This window comes from Spermophilus citellus (assembly GCF_964194105.1).
Source record: "Spermophilus citellus genome assembly, chromosome: 2".
NCBI classification, from domain to species: domain Eukaryota; kingdom Metazoa; phylum Chordata; class Mammalia; order Rodentia; family Sciuridae; genus Spermophilus; species Spermophilus citellus.
This window is the reverse complement of record NC_138183.1, coordinates 70,455,539-70,477,771: the sequence shown is the minus strand read 5'-3', so window position 1 is coordinate 70,477,771 and position 22,233 is coordinate 70,455,539. Positions and strand designations below refer to the sequence as shown.

At 38.3% G+C, this 22,233-nt stretch overlaps 1 protein-coding gene and 1 long non-coding RNA gene across 3 annotated transcripts in view; one reads left to right on the top strand and one right to left on the bottom strand.

The window, feature by feature from the left end:
- LOC308641148 overlaps window positions 1–22,233 on the bottom strand; it is a 438,634-nt gene that overhangs the window by 67,017 nt on the left and 349,384 nt on the right. The gene's annotated exons all lie outside the window — the stretch shown is intronic.
- Window positions 1–22,233, top strand: part of DOCK8 (dedicator of cytokinesis 8) — a 217,955-nt gene that overhangs the window by 63,581 nt on the left and 132,141 nt on the right. For both annotated transcript variants that reach the window (XM_081279440.1, XM_081279441.1), the window contains 3 exons: window positions 3,117–3,188; window positions 16,008–16,131; window positions 20,265–20,477. In XM_081279440.1, the coding sequence (XP_081135566.1) occupies window positions 3,117–3,188; window positions 16,008–16,131; window positions 20,265–20,477 (409 nt within the window). The remainder of the gene's footprint in view (window positions 1–3,116; window positions 3,189–16,007; window positions 16,132–20,264; window positions 20,478–22,233) is intronic.

The following is a 22,233-nucleotide window of genomic DNA, read 5'->3' as shown; positions in this document are numbered from 1 at the left end:
GGCTTTGAAGAGCTGTGAGGGAACTAAGCCAGTCCACGGATGCAGTGGGACACAATGGAATGCTCCAGAAAGGTTAAGATTGCAGATATGGAGCAGGACTGACTGTGGCCAGCTCAATGACCTTGGACTAGTTAGTTATCAATGTCTCCACGTGTAAAAAGTCACAATAATCATTGAAATGCCTGCATTCAGAAGCATCTTAATTGTTTCTACACAAGAGATTGGATAAACTTAGAAATATAAGTTCTACCCATATTTATTGAGCATCTACTAAGTGCTGGGTACCAGAATAAAACAATGAATAAGGCAGAAACCCTTCCTTTACAGAAAGTTTTGTCAAGGGGAAAACCAATGGGGAAAGCACAGTAGAGTGAATATGTTAGCAACTGTTTGGGGTTGAGTTCCTAAGCATAGAAAATAGCCCTTGGTATCAAACAACTGTGGAATTCTATTGAAATGAAACTCCTCTTCCTTCCATAAAGTGAACTTCACAGTCTCTGGAGGTTTTATCTGTATTCATTTTTAAAATTCAAACTTAAATTCACATCCTCCTGGACACTTTCAACCTTCACATTTTCCTCAAAATGTCGTAGAAAAGAGATCATGAAACACAGTTCCTGCCCTCATGACTGAGATATTTCAGTTCTAATTTGCATTTTATTTAATCACAGTTACAGAAGGTTGGATGACAGTGATGTGGTATATTAGGTCTTCTCACTTTCTTGTTCAGACATTTCTCATTCTGACAGAAGAGCTGCCCATCTATACAGCTAATGTTTTTAAGGTTTTCCCCTTGACAAAACTTTCTGCAAATATTCCCTAATGTTTTGGGAATATTCACTTCCCAGTAAACCAATAGCATTATCATCCTTGGGAAACATTCCCCCTTTGTTAGTCCAATTATTCAGATGTGGCTTTAATATAATATTGCATATTATCTTCACCTTTGGTAGAGAATCATTTAATTTTATTTCTTTGTGTAAACTTTATCTTATTTCCAAATTTGGTCTGAATCTTGGAACAACCTGTTTAAAATACTTAAAACAAATTTAGAAGAAGGAGGTTTTTTTTTTAATATGTTAGAAAAGGGCTGGGGTTGTAGCTCAGTGGTTGAGCACTTGCCTCACATGCATGAGGCACTGGGTTCAATCCGCAGCATCACATAAAATAAGTAAACAAGTAAAATAAAGATATTGTGTCCATCTACAAATAAAAAGTTTTTTTAAAAAATATGATAGACAAGGCAACTTTTCCCTACCATGATTTTTAAAGGATTTTTCTTTATTTTTAGTTGTAGATGGACACAATACCTTTATTTATTTACTTACTTATTATTTTTATGTGGTGCTGAGGATCAAACCCAGTGCCTCATACATACTAGGCAAGCACTCTACCACTGAACTACAGCCCGAGCCCCTGGCAGATTTTTTAAGTATAATATTGCCTTGTTACTAGAATTTACAGCTAGCATGTTATCTATCTAATGTCTTCAAAACAACCTCTAGTATTTCAATTTTTTCCAAAGTCTTCTGAATAAGCAAAGCAAGAGAAGGCCTACCTAGAGCTATATGTTGAGCTCTGATAGCTTGGTGGTCGCAGCCTGGACTCTACAAGTGAGGCCCCATTACCACTGTGACTTGAAGTGAGAGCCTGTCACCTCATTCTTCTGAAAAATGAGAACAAAAGTAGTGCGTGCTTTGTGGAGTCGATTAGGAATTAGCTGAATTAATACATGTAAAGTGAATGCATCAGCACCTAGTCCATAATAAACATACATAGAGTATGAATTACCACATACAATGTGGTAATTTGTTCTTACAATGTGCTGAACACTCTTCTAGGCACTTTGCACATGAATTTATTTAGTCTTCATCACAATTCTCTACAGGAGGCACTCTTAGTATTAATGTCACCACTCCCAGGTGAGGAAACTGAGGCAGGAAAGGGTTGAGTGGCCAAGATCACAGAACTAGTAAGGGTTGAAGCTGGGATTTGGACAATCAGGACCCAGAATCATCTGTCTAACTGCAGTATTTCATCTCATACTGACAGCAAGTCCATGGGTTCTGTTCTTATCTCCACCTTAGACAGCACTCCATAACAAACATATATATGTACCACTAATATACCTGAGATAAATCAACTTAAAAATAAAAAAAGGTGTATTTTGGCTCAGAGTGTGGGAGATTTCAGTCTGTGATCAATTGGCCCTGTGGCTTTGGTCCTTTGGTGGAACTGCACATCATGGCAAGAGAAGGTGGCAGAGGAGGCCCATTCACCTCATAGCTACGTGCAAAGCACAGAGAGGGCCAGACTGGCACCCCACAATCCCCTTTGAGGACATGTCCCCAATGACCTAAGAGCTCCTATGACCTAAGAGCTCCATGTCCTAAAAGTTTCACTGCTTCCCAATAACGCCAACCTGCAGGCTACAACCTTGATGTGTGGGCCTTAGGGGGACATTCGAGATCAAAACTACAGTCTCTTCTCTTTACAAATGAGAAAATTATGACCTGTACAATTGACACTTATCTATCTCTGGTATTAATGCCTTCATGACAACAGCAGAAAGCTTTGCTACTACTGTTATTTCTGATTTCAAGACTTTGAAACACATGTAGAGTATTTCTCAAGGCACACTTCAAGCACACATGACAGGCACCATCCAAGACTAAAGTTGGTGTCTGCAACCTTATCAAAGCCCAAGACAGCTCTCTTGGCCTTCTAAAAGGAGAATACACAAATTTGAACAAAAGGACACAGAAGCAAAAATTTACCCTGTTAGAAGTCAGTATTTATACTTACTTTTCAGGTTTTGTATTTGATTATCACTAGTTCTACCCATTTGTGTTGTAATGCCTTCAGGGATGAGTGTAGATACCAATTCTCTATAATAAAGGAAACCCAAAAAATATAAAATGCCAACATATTTGCCTCATTAAAATAAAAATATTGCCTCGGGATTACTTCAGACAGTCAAAATGAATGGGCGAGAACATCCTTTGCATTCTCATGGATATAAATTTGAAATCATGTTGTGGCCTTTGGCTGTGATAAAAGATTGCTTTGTTGGTTTTATCCAGTATATATTCTTGTCTCATTTTCCACCTAATTAGGGTTGAACTGGACCCTCATGTCAGGGATTGTGTTCAGACATATACCCGGGAATGGCTGATTGTAAACCGCAAGTAAGTTACTTTTCTCCCTCTTTATATATAAATGTTAATTTTATATTGTTAGCCTTTTCTTGATTTTTTTCTAAAGGAATAGATTTTTTGGAACAATTTTAGGTTTACAAGAAAACTGAGCAGAAAGTCCTGAGAGTCCTTATATTCTCCCTTCTAATCCCCCCACCACTTAATTTCCCCTATTATTAACATCTTGTATCAGTGATACATTTGCTATGCCCTCTGAGCCAGTGTTGATGTGTTATTGTTAACTTGAAGTCTATAGTTTACATTACTGTTTAGTTGTTGTTGCTGCATTTGTTTGTTTGCAGTGCTGGGGACTGAACCTAGGGCTTTGCATGTGCTAAGCAAGGGCACTATTACTGAGCTACATACATTTATGGCCCCAAGGTTCTTTTTTTTTTTTCTGAACATTCTATGGGTTTTGATAAATGTATAATGACACATAATGTGCCTTGCAAAATCACACGGAATGGCTTCACTGCCCTAAAAATCCCTCGTGTTCTACCTTTGATTGCTCCTCCCTTCTTGTCATCACCTCTCTTTTTTATTGTCTCTGTCATTTCATCTCATTCCTTCATGTTTCCTTCCTTCCTTCCTCAGTGTGAGCGATCAAACTCAGGGTCTTGCACATGCTAGGCAAGGACCCTACCACTGAACTACACCCCCCCAGACATCTATATCTCTTCATGACTTAATAGTTCATTTCTTTTTATTGCTGAAAAATCTTGCATTTTATGGATGCACCACAGTTTGTTAATCTACTCACTTATCAAGAAAATTACATTTTAAGCATAAAAAATAGAGCCTTTTAACCAGGGGTGGTGGGCCCCTGTAGTCTTATATACTCAAGAAGGTGAAGTAGGAAGATCACCCATGTCAGGAGTTTAAGGCCATCTTGGGCAATATAGCAACCCTTGTCTCAAAAAAATTTAAAAAAAAAGATTTCTGGTTTTATTTCTATTCTGATGAATTCATGGGGGGCGGGAAGTAAATGAATTAAAACTTGACCTTGGATTCAAAAGTGTCATTAAAATTTGTGATCCAGACATAAATTACTTGCAAACTCTCCTGTCAAAAGGGTCTTTCTCTCCTGGATTATTCAAATGCTTTGTGACATTGTCCTGAACTTTTTATTTCCATACTGCTGAGCTGGACCACACTCTCATGAGAAACATCAAAACACACTGAAATTCTCAATCTTTGTGTGTGTATGTGTGTGTGTGTGTGTGTGTGTGTGTGTGTGTGTGTAAGTGGGACGGGGACAGATTGGGGCCCACTCCACTAGAGACAGATCATAAAACCTTGGACAAGACATAAGAATCTTGAAATTTGATGGCCTCACCTCTACTGTACCCCAGTAAAAGTTACTGTTCTGTGAGATAAATGATGAAGGATTTGGGGGGTTGGTCTTCTTCCAGCTCCTGGAAGTGTGTCATTGAATTTGTGCTGATGGTTTTTGAAGTAATGTCAGTGTGAGGATTATTTCCAACAGCCAAGGAAGAGAAAGCATGGCCTATAAAAAATAATGAAGAGAAAGTTAGAAGCAAATCCATAATGCAAGTGGAAAAGTAAGTTTTCCAGGCAGTCCAATAAGATTATACTTTGCTGGTAATAAATAGAAAATTTCAGAACAAGTTGTTCTCATTCTTTTAGATGTTATAATTAGAGATACTTTCTGGATATTAAAGTTCTAAAAAAATCTAAGAAGGAACAGTAAATAGAATAGGTCCATTTTACTAAATTTGGTTTTCAGATTTATTTTCTATTTGAGACACTGTACTTTTTCTACTCATGACCATTCAAACTCCTTGAAATTTTTTTTTCTATTTCCCACAAATGTAAAAGAAAAAAGAAACTCTTCTTATAATACTTATTGAAGAAATTTTAGAAATTATAGGGAAACAAAACCAAAAAAACTCAATTTGATTATTATAGATGATTACCTCTGACAATTGTGATTATCCAATGAGTCACATTTCATTATAGTATATGTTATATAAAAACTAAATCAGATTACAATACTGTTTTATAGCATCCATTTTCAGTTTTCATGGTAAATGGTAATTATCTCTTTACTAATTAAATATTCTTCTTCAACATGATCACTAGTGATTGGATAATATATTTATACCAAAATTCACTTGACAAACTTTAATTGGTTTAGATGATTCCCTGTTTTTCATTTTTTTTATACTTAAAATGCAGCAACGTCCTTCTTACTAAAATTTTGTACAAACTTGTGATTTCCTTTTTCCTGTTGAAATAAATCTCTTAACAATTTCTGTGTCCATAGGTATAGATATATTTAGGGTCTAGGGAATAATAGATCCAAGATTTTTAATAATATATGCATAAATCATCAAGAACATTGGATATTATCATTTATTAATATTTTCAATTTTGTTTGTAAAAAAGCTTGTCCTTTATTTGTATTTTCTTTCATTATTAGATTGAGCATCTTTTTTACCACATGTTTATGGGCAATTTGTAAGTTTTCTTCAATGCTCTTCTTATTCATGAAATTTATTTAACTCTTTACATAAACTATTTAGTCTTATCTAACTTTAGAAGAACTTTTATTTGTAGAGATATTAACCATTTGCCTATCAAATATTAATAGCTTCTTTCCTGGTATGCCTTTGTCTTATAACTCTTAACATTTAGAATTATTTATGAAATTAAATCTATATTGATATTTTCCCTTATGATTTCTATTTTGGCATTATATTTAAAATTTAACTCATAACCCTAATATTTTGTAGGATTTGGGGAGTAAAGCATTAATCCAGACCACTACCCATGGTAGTTTCTTCATTTGTTTTTAATCTCTTCTGCAGAATCAATGATTATTTATACATTTATTTTTTAAAGTTCTGAAATCTTTGTGTCTCATAAAGCAATATCTGTTTTAACTTTGTGTTTGGCAACATACTGGAGATGGAGATTACCATTGGCCCGGTTCTTTGCACAGTTGTGTAACGGGCTGATTCTGTTCTCAGAAATCAGCAAGCAGACAGGTAGAAGCACGCAGCTCCAAAATTTATTGTCAGTTCCTGGTTCATTTTAGCTAGCATTTTATTGAGGAGGCATCTTTTTATACCCTATTTGATTCTCTGATACTCAGAATCTGACACTCTGAACATAAAAACCACAATTCCTGGCACATACTCCTACCAGCAGCATTCCATCTCTGTCCATAATACTTTACTTGTGGGGAGAATCTAGTACAATATTGCCGGACACCCTTCATCTCCCAGCCCAGACACATTTTCATCTCAATTCTTTTCTGAGTGTTTCTTTGTGGTTGTGATGATGATAAAAGGCACAGGGCAGAGAGAAGGCGGCTCTGACTCGTGTGAGTGCCTTCATAGGAAGCCACTGCAGAGGAAAGACAGTCCAGCTTTGGTAGCTAGTGTAGACACTGACTGTTGAGGGGCCGGTAGGAAGGAAGGAATGCAGCACCTTCCAGTCTCTCTTCAGGGAACTTCCCTTTGGGGAGACACAGAATGGCACAGCCTTCTCTTTCCAGCTCCATCTGATCTATAGAGGTTCTTTCCAGATTTAGGCTTGAAGTTCTCACTAGTTTGGATGAGTTCTCATTTTTTCTGTATCTTCATAGGTAGTTCACTGGGAAGTCAGAAAGAATGCAATAGAGGCTGCTGTCCAGTTGTTAATTAGTAATTCATTAATTAGCTCTCCTTTGAACTTTTATTTTATGTGACAAATAACGCATGCTCATTTTGAAAGAAAATGAGTAATGTGGCGGTCTCCTGCCTCCCTCCTGGCCTGCTGCCTGCCCTTCCCCTTCCACTCACTCCTCACTGCCTGAAGGTCACAGTGAGCCTTCCAGATCTTCTTTTCATTGAAGGATATATGGCTGTCTATATTTTTATAAAAATATGTGTATATGTCTTTTTATAGACTACAAATGTTAATATTTTTCCAATAATATTTTTGACATAATTTTATGTCAGAGATTTATCTCCTTCTTTTGAAATTCTGCCTTGATTTCCTCCAAGGATGAAGGAATCTATCATAAGTTATATAATTTCTCTACTAATGGGCGTTGCAGTTATCTCCCCTTTCTCTGTGATAAATCATACTACAACAAGCATATATGCACATTTGCACCTATACCTGTGTGTGAAATTATCTGAAAGCATAAATGGAAGCAGTTCACCTAATATATATATATTATATTTGAATATATTATATATATTTGAATATTATATATTATTTGAATATATTATATATTTGAATATATTATATATATTCAAATAAGTACTGCCAGATTCTTCTCCAGAAAAGTTGTGCTAATTCACTTCATTACCAACTTGATGTGTGAAACTACCCTTTCCCTCTATATCCTTGTCAATGTTGGATGTCATTGATTAAAAGAAAATTTAAATTACTCCAATATTATTCTAGTTATAATTTTAAACTGAAAGCTATTACTACCTATTTTCTGAATACTGTTTCATGTCACTGAGTTTTTTTCCCTATTATTCTAAACTCTCAATTAAATATACCTTCACAGATGACCTGAAGCTTCACTCTGTTATAGTTTGGATATGAAGTGCCTCCCCAAGACTTATATGTAGAAGACTTGGTCCTCAATGCAGCAAGTTCAGAAGTGGGGCTTTTAGGAAATAATTGGATCTTGAGGATTCTGACCTCATCAGTGCATTGATCAGCTAGGTGAATTAATAATTCAAATGGTCTATTGGGAGGTGATAGAACCTAGAAGGTGGGACCTAGTTGGAGGAAGTAGGTGACTAGGGGCATCCCCTGGATGGGTGTTTCTTATGATTCTAATATGCATTCTGGAAAAGGCAAAGTCATAGGACAGAAAACAGTTCAGTGGTTGCCAGGGTCTGGGATTGGGGAAAGGGAGTGAGTACAAGAAGGTGTGAGAGAATTTTGAGCGATTCTGGAACTGTTCAATGTCTTGATGGCAGTGGTGGTTACATAACTGGATGCATCTGTCAAAACTCACAGAACTGTACTTTCAAAAGAATGAATTACAATTGCACCTCAAAACAATGGACAGAAATATAAGACAGTGCCTGGCCTTAAGTAATTAGTCTTTAGATGTAAGATCTATTATTTGTTATGGTTTATGATATTATTTTAGAGAATAATGGCTTCTCTGGAGTGGGAGTAAATTAATTCAAATCCTGGTCCACCACTTACTAGCTGTGTAACCCGAGGAAAATTAATTTCATTGTACTTCAATTTCCTCATCAGGATGACAGGAATTAGAATAATAACTGACTGTAGGGTCTAGGGTATGGTGCGGTGGTAGAGCTCCTGCCTAACATGTTTTCAGCCTGGTTTCGATCCCCAAGACTGCTAAAAAATATATAAGAAGAAAGTTGTAAGTTTTGTTGTTTGCAATAAATGAAGGGAGGCTGGGGATATAGCTCAGTTGATAGAGTGCTTGCCTCGCATGCATAAGGCCCTGGGTTTGATCCCCAGCACCCCAAAATAAAAAAAATGTACTTAGAATATTTCTTAGCATAAAATAATAATTCAACAGCTATTAGCTATTTGTGCTGTTATTAAATGGTATTATGGAATTTGGCTTAATTATTCTTGCCCAAATGACAAATAAATTAAAATCAGACCAATGAGAAAGATGTTTTATGTCAAAAACAAGAGGACAGCTCAGTGTTGTGGACGATTTCTTTTATTTTGATGATCCAGGGTAGATTCCACATTATAGATACCATAATTTATACATTCATGGAATAAAGACAAGATTTGGAAAATATGAGATTTGTACTTTAGGATTTATGTAGACACAATTTCTCTAAAATATTTCTTCCAAGTGAAATGAGGTATTCTGAAGTTCTTATTGACATAAAGTAATAATTTAATAAATAGTAGCTTCTAGTTATGATATTTATTAAATATCAGGAAAAAACCTTACACTAGCATATCAAAGGAAAAAGCGAAAAGCTAGCCCATATATTTTCATGCAGATTTGTGGTGGGGTGACCTGTCTTCCTCTGGAGATTTGTACTTAATGAAGCTACTTTGCTTTCCACAGAGATGTCTTTGTCATCCAGAACCAGGCAGTCAAGCACTGATTTAGTTAGCTCTTTTATTCCTCAATTACCTCCTTGCTGATATTACACTTCTCAATAATATCCAGAGATGGGCTTTTACATCCTTGCTTTCCATGATAATGGCTTTGAATCCCACTTTGGGGGCAGAGGAGTAGAGTAATGACCTCAGTGCTCCCTCCCACCCTCATTGTCCTGTAGGGCATTTGCCACTCATAATTGAGATATTTAAATCAGACAAATAATGCTGCCCATAAAGGATAGAAGAAAGCTTTCATCTTCTTTTTAACTTAATAGAAAAATATTAAACTATACATAAGTGTCAATACGTGATCTCTTTTTGGTAAAGTTGTTTTTTCATACTAGAAATGCTAGTCCACACTAGCCTGGAAAATTCCATGATCAAACACTATCCTGTCTTTCATATCTTCAGCTCCAAGTTTGGTGTCTTTGCTCTAAACAGGATAGTACTTTTCTCTCCATGGTTTTTGAAAATAGCCACTCGTTTAATGAGTCGTTTAGTGCCATGTTTGTGTGTCGATCTCATCTGATTTCCATATATCTTGATGGTTTGTATGGATCGAAGTTTGATAGCATCCTTTGAGTGATATTAACTATTTTGAATGATTTTCCCCTGCCCTCTCTAAATGAATCAAGGGGTGATTAACTTCAAAATGTTGTTGATGTCTTGGTAGAGAGACAAACTCTTAAGTAAACATGCTTACACGCTATTTGTTCTTGGTGTATTATTCCCAGAGACAGTGAGACATTTCCTGAGAGTTACAGGCAGCATCATAAAAGCCCTTTAGACTTTGTTTTTCATCCTGGGTGATTAAGGCGATTCTGTAGGAAGGTCAGGCTCAAGGAGAATGGGGATATCAAGGAATGGGGTATCATCTGTTTTATTACTCCATATTTTACTCCCAGTGAACTGGTAAACAATTAAAATTCAAATACATCAGTGCATATAATTCAGTTACTCCCAAAACACCATAAAAATGTCTCCCTGATCAATAATTGCTTATTATGACATGCTGGCTGGCAAGGTGCTTAGCTGTCTGCTTTCTTAAAGCCAGCCAGCCTCATCAGCCTATGTGTTAATACAGAGCAGGGGCAGCTGTGGGTTATCACTGAGCCACTCTCCACCTGCCGAGTGGAGACTCTAGTTCCAACAAACCCACTGAGGCCCTGTTCAAAGATTAAGGTTTTCCTGAAGCTTCTGCTGGCCTGGCCAGAAGTAATCACTCTCCTCTGTGACTTTTCAGTATATGTCATTTGTATTCTTCTAGCAAGTTTTGCCATTTGCTACACTAAATTCTTATTACCTAAGTTTTTATCTCCCTAAATGTGAGGTCGTTCTTATTAGACTACAACTTTGTCAAGGACAGGAACTCCTTTATAGATCTCTACCTCCTCATCAGTGCCTTATTCTCAGGAGGTATTTATTAAACATTGGTTGAATGGAAATATTGATGAAGCTTGAGCAAGCAAATACCCATATCATATTCTAAGCCATCATTGTGGTGGCAGATCTGAGAAAGGAACTTAACAAAGACTGCCTGAAAGGGATGGAATTGAACAAGTTTAAAGCAGGATTACAGACTCATTCAGGTGTTGATTTGGGAGGGAGAGGGGAATAGTATAGCTAAAATCCAAAAATGGGCTCTTTTCAGAACTCTACCCTTGTTCTTAGTAACTAAGTACCTTTCCCATATAAAAATAATATGGTTCCACAAAAATATGGGTGTTAGGAGACTTTAAATTCAACACATCCATGAAATAGGCATATATAGCCTTATAATACATTCATTACAGCTTTATTTAATGGTGTTGTCCTTGATGGTAATAATGATAGCTGTCATTTATGAGATGCTCTGATTTATGTTATTGGGAAATGGTACTTAGGAGCCAAGATGTAAGTGTTGGTGTGCTCATTGTTATTAAGGTGTTGCTTTTCCTATGTTCTCTCAGTGAACAGATTTAAGGAATGTGTGGGGGTGGGGTGGGGTGTAGTTGTGTGTGCAGAAAGCTAAGAGTTCATGTCAATACTTGCAATTCCAACCCAACATCTAGTTGTCTTTTTTTATTCTATTCATTCTAGTTTTCTTCTTTCCATATTTTATAGCCACTTTTCCATACAAAATCTGTCTCCCTTTGTCCTTAGTATGTTGACTTGTTGATTAATCCCCCTGTATTTAGCCATCACCCATGCCCTCTGCCCATTCCCACAGAGCTGCTCTCTCCTCCCACTCTGTCTCTGACACCCGACACTGGCTTCCCCCTCCTGCATGGATACTCTCTTCAGCTTGCTAGTGCCAGGACAACCCTCCACATGATACCCTCATCACCATACCTGGGCTCTGACACCTAGTTTCGGGCTTCCCTTCCATGTGGTTGTCCTCCTCACACCAGTTGGATTGATTCTCCATGCCAGGCAGTTCTTTCTAAATGGATGCCCTCTGCACCCTTCTTTGAGCTTTAACTGCCCATTCTAAACTTGCTCAGCTGCTCCCTTCCCTCAAACACAGAATACAGACAGCTGCATTGTCCTGATGACTTTATGGGGCAGGAAACCAAGAAAGCAGATAGGCAGCTTCTCAGCAAGGTATGTGAGCAAAAAAAAAAAAAAAGTGGGGGGTGCTTTACTGGAATTTAATACTGGACATTTAAAGAAGATCAGAGACTCAGGAGATTGAATAGAATAAAATAAAGAAAAAATCCCCAGCACCACAGTCATGGCCGGAGGCACCAGCTAGAGCAGTCCCTCTACAAGCAAAATGGAGGGATAGAGGAATTAAAGGAACCCACATTTTTAGATGGCCTGAAGTGTGTCTGGGTACCGACAGTTTAGAAATCAAAGATATTGCCAGACTAAACTGAAAGGTGCACTACACAATATCCTTGCGTGGGAAAGAAGCCCCATCTCTCCCTGCTTTGGCTACAAGTGGAGGGCAGAGGAAGGAACCATTTTGCAGCTGCATCTGAGAGAGGGAATGGCAGCTGAGAGAGCTGAATCCTGGCAAATGTGAGTTTGGCCCAAAATACAGGCCTAGAAAACACACATTGATGATTTTATGTTTTTTTTTGCACCAAATTATATGGGAAGTAGAAGAAAGGAAATTGAAGGAAAAGGAGGAGCCTGCATTATTTTTTAAACTTCACAACAGGCCCTCAAAGTGTGCAAACTCAGAGACATGAGGTCACTGCCTGAGGCCTGTCTCTTGGCCAGCATCTGAACCCAGGTCCTTTTGACTATAGAACCTGGATCCTGTATGCTGCACCACCCTGCCTCTAAATAAAATACTACCACATATGTTTGGTCTTTCAACTGTCACGGGATGTGTAAGACTGGTGTTTAAAGAAAGGGCGTGCAGTTATTTTGAGGGAAAATAGTTTGTGTTCACTTCACAAGAATAGTTTTTCCTACCATTTGGTCTACTTCCCCATCCTTCTCCTGTCTGCAGAGAGAGAGGCTCAACAGAAACCCTCTTTATTGACTTAGTTGCCAGGGTGGGGTAATGGCTGGGGTGCTTGTAGCCAGGGGCACTGAACCATCGGTCTCAATACCTGCCCTGGTGGTTCCTTCTGTGCTGGCACTTCTGGAATGAGTCATCCTACATTCTGCCAACCCTCGTGCTCTCCTCCCTAGCCAGGGTTACCCTTGCTGTCATAAGGGAGTTTTGTGACTTTCTGAGATTTTAAAAATGAGGAAGGAGATGATAAATCCTAGTACGAGTAAAAGGAGAAAAGTTTTTTTCTGATTTCAAACATACTGTCATGGGAGACACTAGTCTTAACACTTTCCATAGCAAAAATCCTACAGACTGGCATAAACATCAGGTTAAAGCTAGCATATTTTGAAATGAGCTTTTAACACTTTCCTGTAGTTAATTTTTAATGCTATTGGTCAATGGCTTTGAGGTCCATGTAAGAACTCCAGGTGATGCTGTAATTCAATGGAAGACAGAAAAGAAAGCAAGCACCTATTTACATGAAGTAGCCAAAGAACAAAAGTTGAATATACTTCGTGTTCCCCTGAATTAAGTATCTTTGAAGAAGAAAAATTGAATGTTAATTTTTTCAGATAGAGTATATGATTTTTTTTAATCATAAAATCGGGAAGACATTCTAGAATTCATCTCATGTCCATTTCTCACCCTTTGAAGAAATAGGCAGAGAGATGTGACCCAAGGGCAATGGAGGCAGGAACACATCTGTAATGTGTGTGTGTGTGTGTGTGTGTGTGTGTGTGTGTGTGTGTGAGAGAGAGAGAGAGAGAGAGAGAGAGAGAGAGAGATTCATTTGTAAATGAACAGTCTTAGAAATAGGTTAAAAAAATTTTTTAAAGCTAAGGCAGGTGTTGTTCTGGTTGCTACAGTTACTACACAAAGGGTCTTTAGCTCAGCTGCTCCCTGAGTTCCCTCTTGTGGCTCAGGTTTTTTTTCTAAGGGGCCTGTCATACTGAACCTCTGACTTCAGTACCCTTTGGAGTAGACCGGTCCTAAAAAAGGCAAAGGACAAATACCAAAGTGGAAAATGTGTATTTTAATTCACCATTTGCTTTGATCTTAGAATGAATTAACATTAACTTATTTGGTCATTTTTCTCCTTAAATTGAATTGTTCAGGAAAAATAATCAGCTATCATTTGGGGGAGTATAGTCATGGGACACAACTTCTTATTTACTTAGATTTATCACTACTTTGAGTTGAATTATTCTCCCCCTCTCCTACCCCAGCTCACACACACTTTTTTTTTCCTTTGAACCCTTAGGGAAACCCAGGCAGTCGTGCACATACCTGACACCCCCGGCAGCACATACACATACATGTTGCCACCTAAATTCACATGGGTGAGAATAATTTTTAAGAAGCTAGCATATTTGTGAAATTCCACTAGAAGCTTTTGCTCAAAAGAATTTTGTTAGGAGAAAATAAATCTTATAAAATAAAATCTGCTCATATGTATCTCTACTGCTTTTTACCAGTGCTATTGTGCACACTTAGAGCAACTGGAACCGAAGTAGTTTTCATAAATATTTCAAATAGTTATTACTTCTGGAGAATTGTTTGAAAGGATCTCCAAAATACTTTTTGTTCAGTGATGTTTCTGAACAACATGATTTATATTTTAATTGTTGTTTTTCTGGGGTTTAGGAATCCCAAATCAGGAATTATTCTGGATACATCTTTTTTTCTAAATGTTTGGGTTTTTTTTTAATTTGTTCTAATTAGTTAGCTATGACAGCAGAATGCATTTTGGTTCATATACACAAATGGAGCACAATTTTTCATTTCTCTGGTTGTACACACAGGGTTTAGAGTCACACCTTACATGCGGTCATATGTGTACCTAGGATAATGATGTCCATCTCATTCCACCATCTTTCTTGCCCTCAATCCCCCTCCCCTCGTCTCCTTCCCCTTTGCCCATTCTTCCCTCCATTCTTTCCATGTCCCCTCCCATTAAATGTTTGGTCTTATTTCTTTATTTAGAGTATACCATATTTGCTTACTTGGCTTTTTTGTTTGTTTGTTCTCAGTTCCCTAATTTGGCCTGTTTTTCACCCACGCTTGTCCATACAGGTTGCCAGGTGAAGTGTCAGGAAACATTGAAGATGGCCATTGAAGTAACCCCGACTTGAATTAGTCACCAGCTATCTTGTCCCTGTTCTAGACTATTTCTATCTCCTTTTGCTCAAAACAAACTATTTGTCTTCAAAGCACAATGAAATCCAGGGAGAGTCCTGTTCTCCCTACAGATGACACTGGGACATCACGTTCTGTAATTAATGCAGTGAACTAAAATTTATTAACTACCTGCTGAGTGCCTTGCTCCTTCCTCCAACACCCCTCCCTCCCAGGGAGTTATAAACTGTATTTGGATCATTGCTAGCAGCTCTCCTACATTTCTTGCTTTATCTGTCTGCCATTCGATTTGCCTGATAAATTCTAACCTCGTTGCTCTTCCCTTTAACAACCTGGTTTTTCTAATAGTGTAAAAATCAAACAAAATGGGTGTGCGTGCATGCACTTTGTAGCATGTTTTCCAAGAAGCCTGTGAGTCATAAAAATGGGGAATACACCCATTGGTTTCTGTAATTATGATTGACGACATTCATGGGTTGCCTTTTTCAGGATGGTTTCATTTCTCTAGTGATGGTGCTACAATTCTATTTTAAACCCTCTCCTTTTTGTAAACACTACACATTTCTTAAACGCTATCTTGGTGGAGTTCAGAGTGGCGTTTGAGAATGTCCACCATGAATTTCGACAGATCAATCACTTATGTCTATTTTTTTCTTGACCAAGGCTTGCCTCTTTTATTCATTAAGAACATTGATGTGGAGATAAAATGGTTTCCTCTATTTTTATCTTCAAACGATCTCTGCAGCTTCTGCACATTGCTAGATTTCTTCTAGCTTCTTACACTAGGGTCATAGTTTAGTGTCAGCTTGGAGCCAAGTGCCCCACAGCTGAAATGACCGCACCTCTGAAGTGGCATTTTCCCAGGCCATTCCGCCTTTAATAATGAGCCAGCCAGGAGGCAAGTTTGTGTCTCATTACAAGGGAGCCTTGTCTTGGGCCTGCGCATAATTAGACGCCAGGAATTACAATTGGTTCTCTCTTTGAAAGCTTTTTCAGCACCATGTCTACACTTAGGCCATTACTTTTATTTTTGATCTAATGGCTTTGCCTCTTTCTCCCTCTCTCTCTCTCTCCAAATCCAATAATATCAACCATAAAAGAAACCAAGGAAGTTCAGAGATTTTCAGCTTTAAAAAGACGGGATCTCGCAAAGATTTTCACAAGACGCTTCAGAAACAGACCTTTGAGTCAGAAACCTTGGAGAACAGTGAACCCGCCACTCAGGTATTTCCTATCAACAAACATGGTTACCCAGTTACGGGGCTGTTCTGCCCAAGGCATGCACAGTTTTTTAAACCAGAATAAAAGTAAGACTCACAGAATATGTGAGTAGGAGGAACTCCCTATCTGAGTCAGTGATATATTGTTTTCAAGCTTGTTCATAGCTATAGAAATGGGGATGCACATGAAAACCCAGAAGGTCCATGATTAAAATAGAAAACAGTGGAGGTACTCTAACTCGGGGAGAGGAACCTCTTGAGCCCGTCCCTGTAGCAATTCCTGCAGAAACTGGGTGGTGCTTCGAAGGAGGATGGCAGTGTGACAAAAAGCTTCACACTGAGGCCAGACATGCCAGATTCTCTTCCTGATTCTACGATTTTTTTAAGGTGTAGCCTCCAGCAGGATAATTAAACTCTCTGGGCTTCAATTTCCTCCCCTGGAAAGATACTACTAACTAATTCATGAGGTCTTTTGAGCATTGAGTTAATATGTGAAAAGTTTTAAAACAATGCCAAATATGCTCATTGCCCAGCAAATGCTTGTTACTCTTATTATTGATGTCATTATCATATTATTATAAAGTGATTACAGTTTAAAAATCAGTGCTCTGTACACCCATGTTTACAGCATCATTATTCACAATAGCCAAAAGGTGGAAGCAATCCAAGTGAACACCAGTGGATGAATGGATATTCAGAATGTGGTTGTCAGGGGCACAGGAAGGAATGGGGACTTATGTTTATGGGGTACAGAGTTTCATTTTTGCAAGATGAAAAGAGTTATGGAGATGTATGGTGATAATGGTTGTGCTACAATATGAATGTACTGAACAGTACTGAAAAAAATGGTTAGAGTGATAAATTTTATGTTATTTATATTATACCACAATTCATCTTCTAAAAATAGCTGCTGTAGTCAACCCACTTATTTTTTGGTGAGAAAAAATAAACAGAGGAGAAGTAATTTGTACAAATTTGCACAGGACTTCTTTGTAACTTGTATATTTTCAGCTTCCAAATATCCTTCATAACACAGGCATGTTTCAAGGCTGAGGACCAGAGTCCTTAAAATAATACCTATTTTTTTCAAACAACATGGTCCCTAAAGCCAAGCCAGTTAATTAATATGAGCTCCACAGAGAAACCAGCCAACAGTCCAGTGCTGAATACACAGGCTTACAGAAGGATGGAATGAATACCTGAATGCTGTATTCTGTGGGAGGCTTAGGGGGGGTTTCATTGGTTATTTTGACTATGTGATAAACAACTACATTGTGCCTTGTATTAGTTAGAGGCTACGTTCCATTTTTCAGCAAAAGAAATTTAACATTGGGAAGTGTGTACTGGGTCTTGGAGGATGGAGAAGGGGAAAGTTGAGGTTATACTGCAGGCAACAGTATACCATCCTGAGCTGGGGTCTAGGGCAGTGGTTCTCTGCCTTGATCTTCATCAGAATCCCCTGGAGGGCTTGTTCAAGCAGAGTACTGGGCTGGGGCCTGGCTCTGGCCTGGCTGGGGCCTGAGGATTTGCATTATCTAACGAACATTTTCCAATTGATGCTGCCAGTCCCAGGACTATAGTCTGAGGAACTTAGATCTAAGGAAGAGCTTGTAGCTATTAAAACCTAGAAGCTCATATGTGGATTCTAACCACAACAAGGGAGGTTGAGGAGGAAAAGAAGAAAAGTCCATTGGAATAGACAAAAGAGAATGAAGGGAAGGGAGAGGAGATGGATTAGAAAGGACAGTGGAATTAACTGGATGTAACTTTCCTAGCCTTGTATTTGAATATACCACCAAGGTAACCCCGCATCATGTACAACCCCAAGAATAGGATCCTAATTAGAATAAGTTATACTCCATGTATGTATAATATGCCAAATGCATCTTCTATCATGTATATCAAAAAGAACGAATAATTTTTTTAAAAAATTGAAAAGATGTGATTCTGCAATATTTGTAATGTTTTGAACAACCAATAAAATGAAAGAAAAGAAAATCCTAGAAGCTCAGAAAATGGGCCTCAGAGTAAGGACTCAGATCTCCGAGAAGCAGTACTGGCCAGCTGGCGGTGTTATCTCAGGATCTTGGAGGAAGGACCTCATGGAGTCTGGACTCAGTGATCCATCCAGGAGGTGTGGTCCAGCTGGTGCTGGTACCTCCAAGGATTTGAGATGAGGATGGTTCTGGAAGGGGCAGAACCAACTGTCTCTATCAAGATGAGAGGAACTGCAAGCAAAGGGGAAAGACAGGACTCACTCCCTTCTCCCTCCTCCAGCCATCCAGGCCCCCTCTTGTGCCCTGAAGGGAGCAGCAGACAAAGCAGAGTATCCTGTGCTGAGATCTCAGGTCCAGCATTATAGGGCCCAGTACAAAAGGGTGAATCTGGAGCTGAGAGACAGTGGAACCTGCACACATAAAGCATGCTCTTTCTTATGGCATACCGTCAGAGCACTCAAGTGAGTCAGCTGGCTGGGTTTAAAAGCCAAGTAGGTTTTTTTGTTTGTTTGTTTGTTTTTGGTTTTTAACATTTATTTTTTTAGGTGTAGAAGGACACAACACAATGCCTTTATTTTTATGTGGTGCTGAGGATCGAATCCGGGTCCCACCCACCTAGGTCAGCGTTCTACTGCTGAGCCACAATCCCAGCCCAAGAGCTGCGTGTTTTGAAGAATTAGAATAGCACTCTTTATGGAGAGATCCTCAGACTGTGAGACAATGAGCAACATTTTCTGTCTCAGTCTCATTCTGCTGCACCTTTGTATCAAATGGAACGGTGAGGCCACACACTTGAATGGAATGGGGAGGCCACAATTTATTTAAGTTAAATACATATACGTGACTCCTCATGTATTTCACAAAGTTAGATCATGTTACACATAATATTGTATGACTTCCTTTTTTACTCTAATAATATGAGAGCATGAGTCACATAACCAGGGGATCTGTTCTGAGAAATGCATCCTGGTGCAAACACTGGAGGGTACTTACACAGACCAAAACAGCTATAACCTCACTAGGCCAAAGACTGCTGTCACATATGTGATGCTTTGTTGACCAGAATGCTGTTATGTGACCCATGGCTGGACCATGATTACCTTTAACTTCTAATGACTGCATGGTTTTTGTGTTTTTTTAAATGGCTGCATAATAACATTCCATATTATGAAACTCAGAAATTTCTTAATGCTTCTTCTTTTGGGGAACATTTAGTTTGTTTCCATTATTTTGCTTTTACGAACAGTGGATCAGAGATTCTCGTGTCCTCACATCCTGCACATTTGTCTAGTTATATCCTTAGGATAAATTCTTAGAAGTGAAATTTCTGAATTAAAGGGTATGAGCATTTTACAAACTTTGGGCATATATAAAGGTTGAGATCCTTTTGAAGAAACTTGTGAAATCAAATTCATTTTCTACAAACTCATGTAAATTCTAAGACATAATAATAAAAGTAATAAGTGTGCATTTTGATTTTTGCTAACACATTAGCATATGTAAAATGTATGATTTAGTAGAGTAGCACTTATTATTTTATGAGGTAGATGGATGTTACAAAAAATGTTCAATATAGAGAAATTATAGCACTCTATGTTCATTTTGTAGAACTGAAAATAACATTTTACCATAAAATTTAGAGATTTTACCATTGATCCATCTGTAGTTTTATAAAATGTTGTTGATTTCAATCATCTTTTCTTTTTTTTTTTTTTAGAGGAGATCTTGCTATGTGTTTTGCCCAGGCTGGTCTCAAATAATCCTCCTGCCTCAGCCTCCCAAGTAGCTGGGATTATAGGCATACCACCCACCTGGCCACAGTGATTTATTCTTTGCTGATTTCTATGAACAAGCCAAAAACTTATAGCAGTCCAGCATATCTTTCAACCCCTTGCTTATGTCTGGTTTATTTACCTCCAGTGAGACACCACCTGTTTCCATATGGGAAGGATGAATTTGCATTTTAGGAGGGTCCAGTCTAGAAGCTAAGACATCATTCATGTCAAGATCTTGGTTTGTTCCAGAAACTCCATGAGGCTGAGATTCTGTAGACTTGAGTTCAAGCCGTCTTGAGACATTCGGAGTCTAGTTCTATTGGTGCCCACTCTCTCTCACTAAGGCCCACCATCTTCTCTTGCAGACAGGCCCCCGCCGTGTGAACGTGCTGTGTGATGTGTCTGGGAAAGGCCCCCTCACTGCCTGTGACTTTGACCTCCGAAGTCTGCAGCCTGACCAGCGGCTAGAAAACCTGCTGCAATATGTGAGTTCCGAGGACTTTGAGAAGCAGAACGAGGAGGCCCGCAGGACCAATCGGCAGGCTGAGCTCTTTGCCCTATACCCATCAGTGGACGAGGTAAGTGCGACAGTCTCCAAACTGGACAATTTAACTGAGGACTCAGGGTCCATAGGAAGATTCTATCATTCATTATCACTGTAGAGCAGCACCTGATGTTGAGATGGTATGATTCTTGGGGATGTTTTTTGTTTTGTTTTGTTTTCACTTAGGCAAGTCTGCATCACAGCAGAGCCAATTATTGATCATAATACAGATGGGATTCTGATAATAATAACTAGTATTTTCATAGCACTTTACAAAACATGTTACCTGAGATTAACTTATTTAGTCCTCAAAACATTTCAAAGGTCTATATGGAGCAACCCTACTCAGAGTCAAGTTATCCACAATTCACAATAGCTAGACTGGAACCAACCCAGATGCCCTTCAATAGACGAATGGATAAAAAAAATGTGGCATCTATACACAATGGAGTACTATGCAGCAATAAAAAATGACAAAATCATAGAATTTTCAGGGAAATGGATGGCATTAGAGCAGATTATGCTTAGTGAAGCTAGCCAAACCCTAAAAAACAGATACCAAATGTCTTCTTTGATATAATGAGAGCAAGTATGAACAGAGCAGGGAGGAAGAGTAGGAAGAAAAGAGTAACATTAAACAGAGACTTGAGATGGGAGGGAAAGGGAGAGAAAAGGGAAATTGCATGGAAATGAAGGGAGACACTCATTGCTAAACAAAATTACATATAAGAGGTTGTGAGGGGAATGGGAAAATAAACAAAGAGAGAAATGAATTACAGTAGATGGGGTAGAGAGAGAAGATGGGAGGGGAGGGGAGGGGGGATAGTAGGGGATAGGAAAGGTAGCAGAATACAACAGTCACTAACATGGCATTATGTAAAATTGTGGATGTGTAACTGACGTGATTCTGCAATCTGCATTTGGGGTAAAATTGGGAGTTCATAACCCATGTCAATCTAATGTATGAAATATAATATGTCAAGAGCTTTGTAATGTTGTGAACAACCAATAAAAAAAATGTAAAAAAAAAATAAAAAAATAAAAAAAATAAAAAATAAAAAAAATAAAAATAAATAAATAGATATATCTGTTCTGATCCCAAAAGTTCCAGGTTGCCTGAGTTGGTCCAGTTCAGCACAGGCGTCAGAATAAGGCCTCTTCTCTCAGCTACTCCTCAACAAGATGGCCACCTGTGACCATAAGGACTAGAGGCTGAGGGCAGAGAGGTGCCCATGGTGGTCCATTGACCTCTTCAGTCATCCCACCAAATGGTACAGATTTATCAGGAAGGTGACTTTACTGATTGCTATGAAGTATTTGGTTGGAAGCTCCCAGCATTTAAAGCCCCCCAAAAGACAATTAGATATGACTCTGTTCTTTGGATCCTTGATAGCTTCAGACCATGTTCCAGATTTTGTATATAATATACTGCAAGAATGAGAATTCAAGTTTTCAAGGATTTGCACTATTTGTGTTTGTATACATGGAGGTAATTAGGATATAGGGATAGTTCATATTAAACTATTAAAGTCACCATTTTAGTCTCCCTGTGGTAAGGGAGGCAGATGTAGATCTTAACATGTCATTACTAAGCTTTCCTGTTAGAAAATACTAGCTCACTATATATTATATAACCTGTGAATTCAACTCCAAGTCTCTATCACCTACTTAAGAAATAGATCAACTGAGAAAGAGAAAGTTATAGGATTGATGTTTTAGAGCCATAAGGAAACTATTCTGACTTAGATATCAAGGCTAAAACTCACATATTTACCAGTTAAAACCCTTAA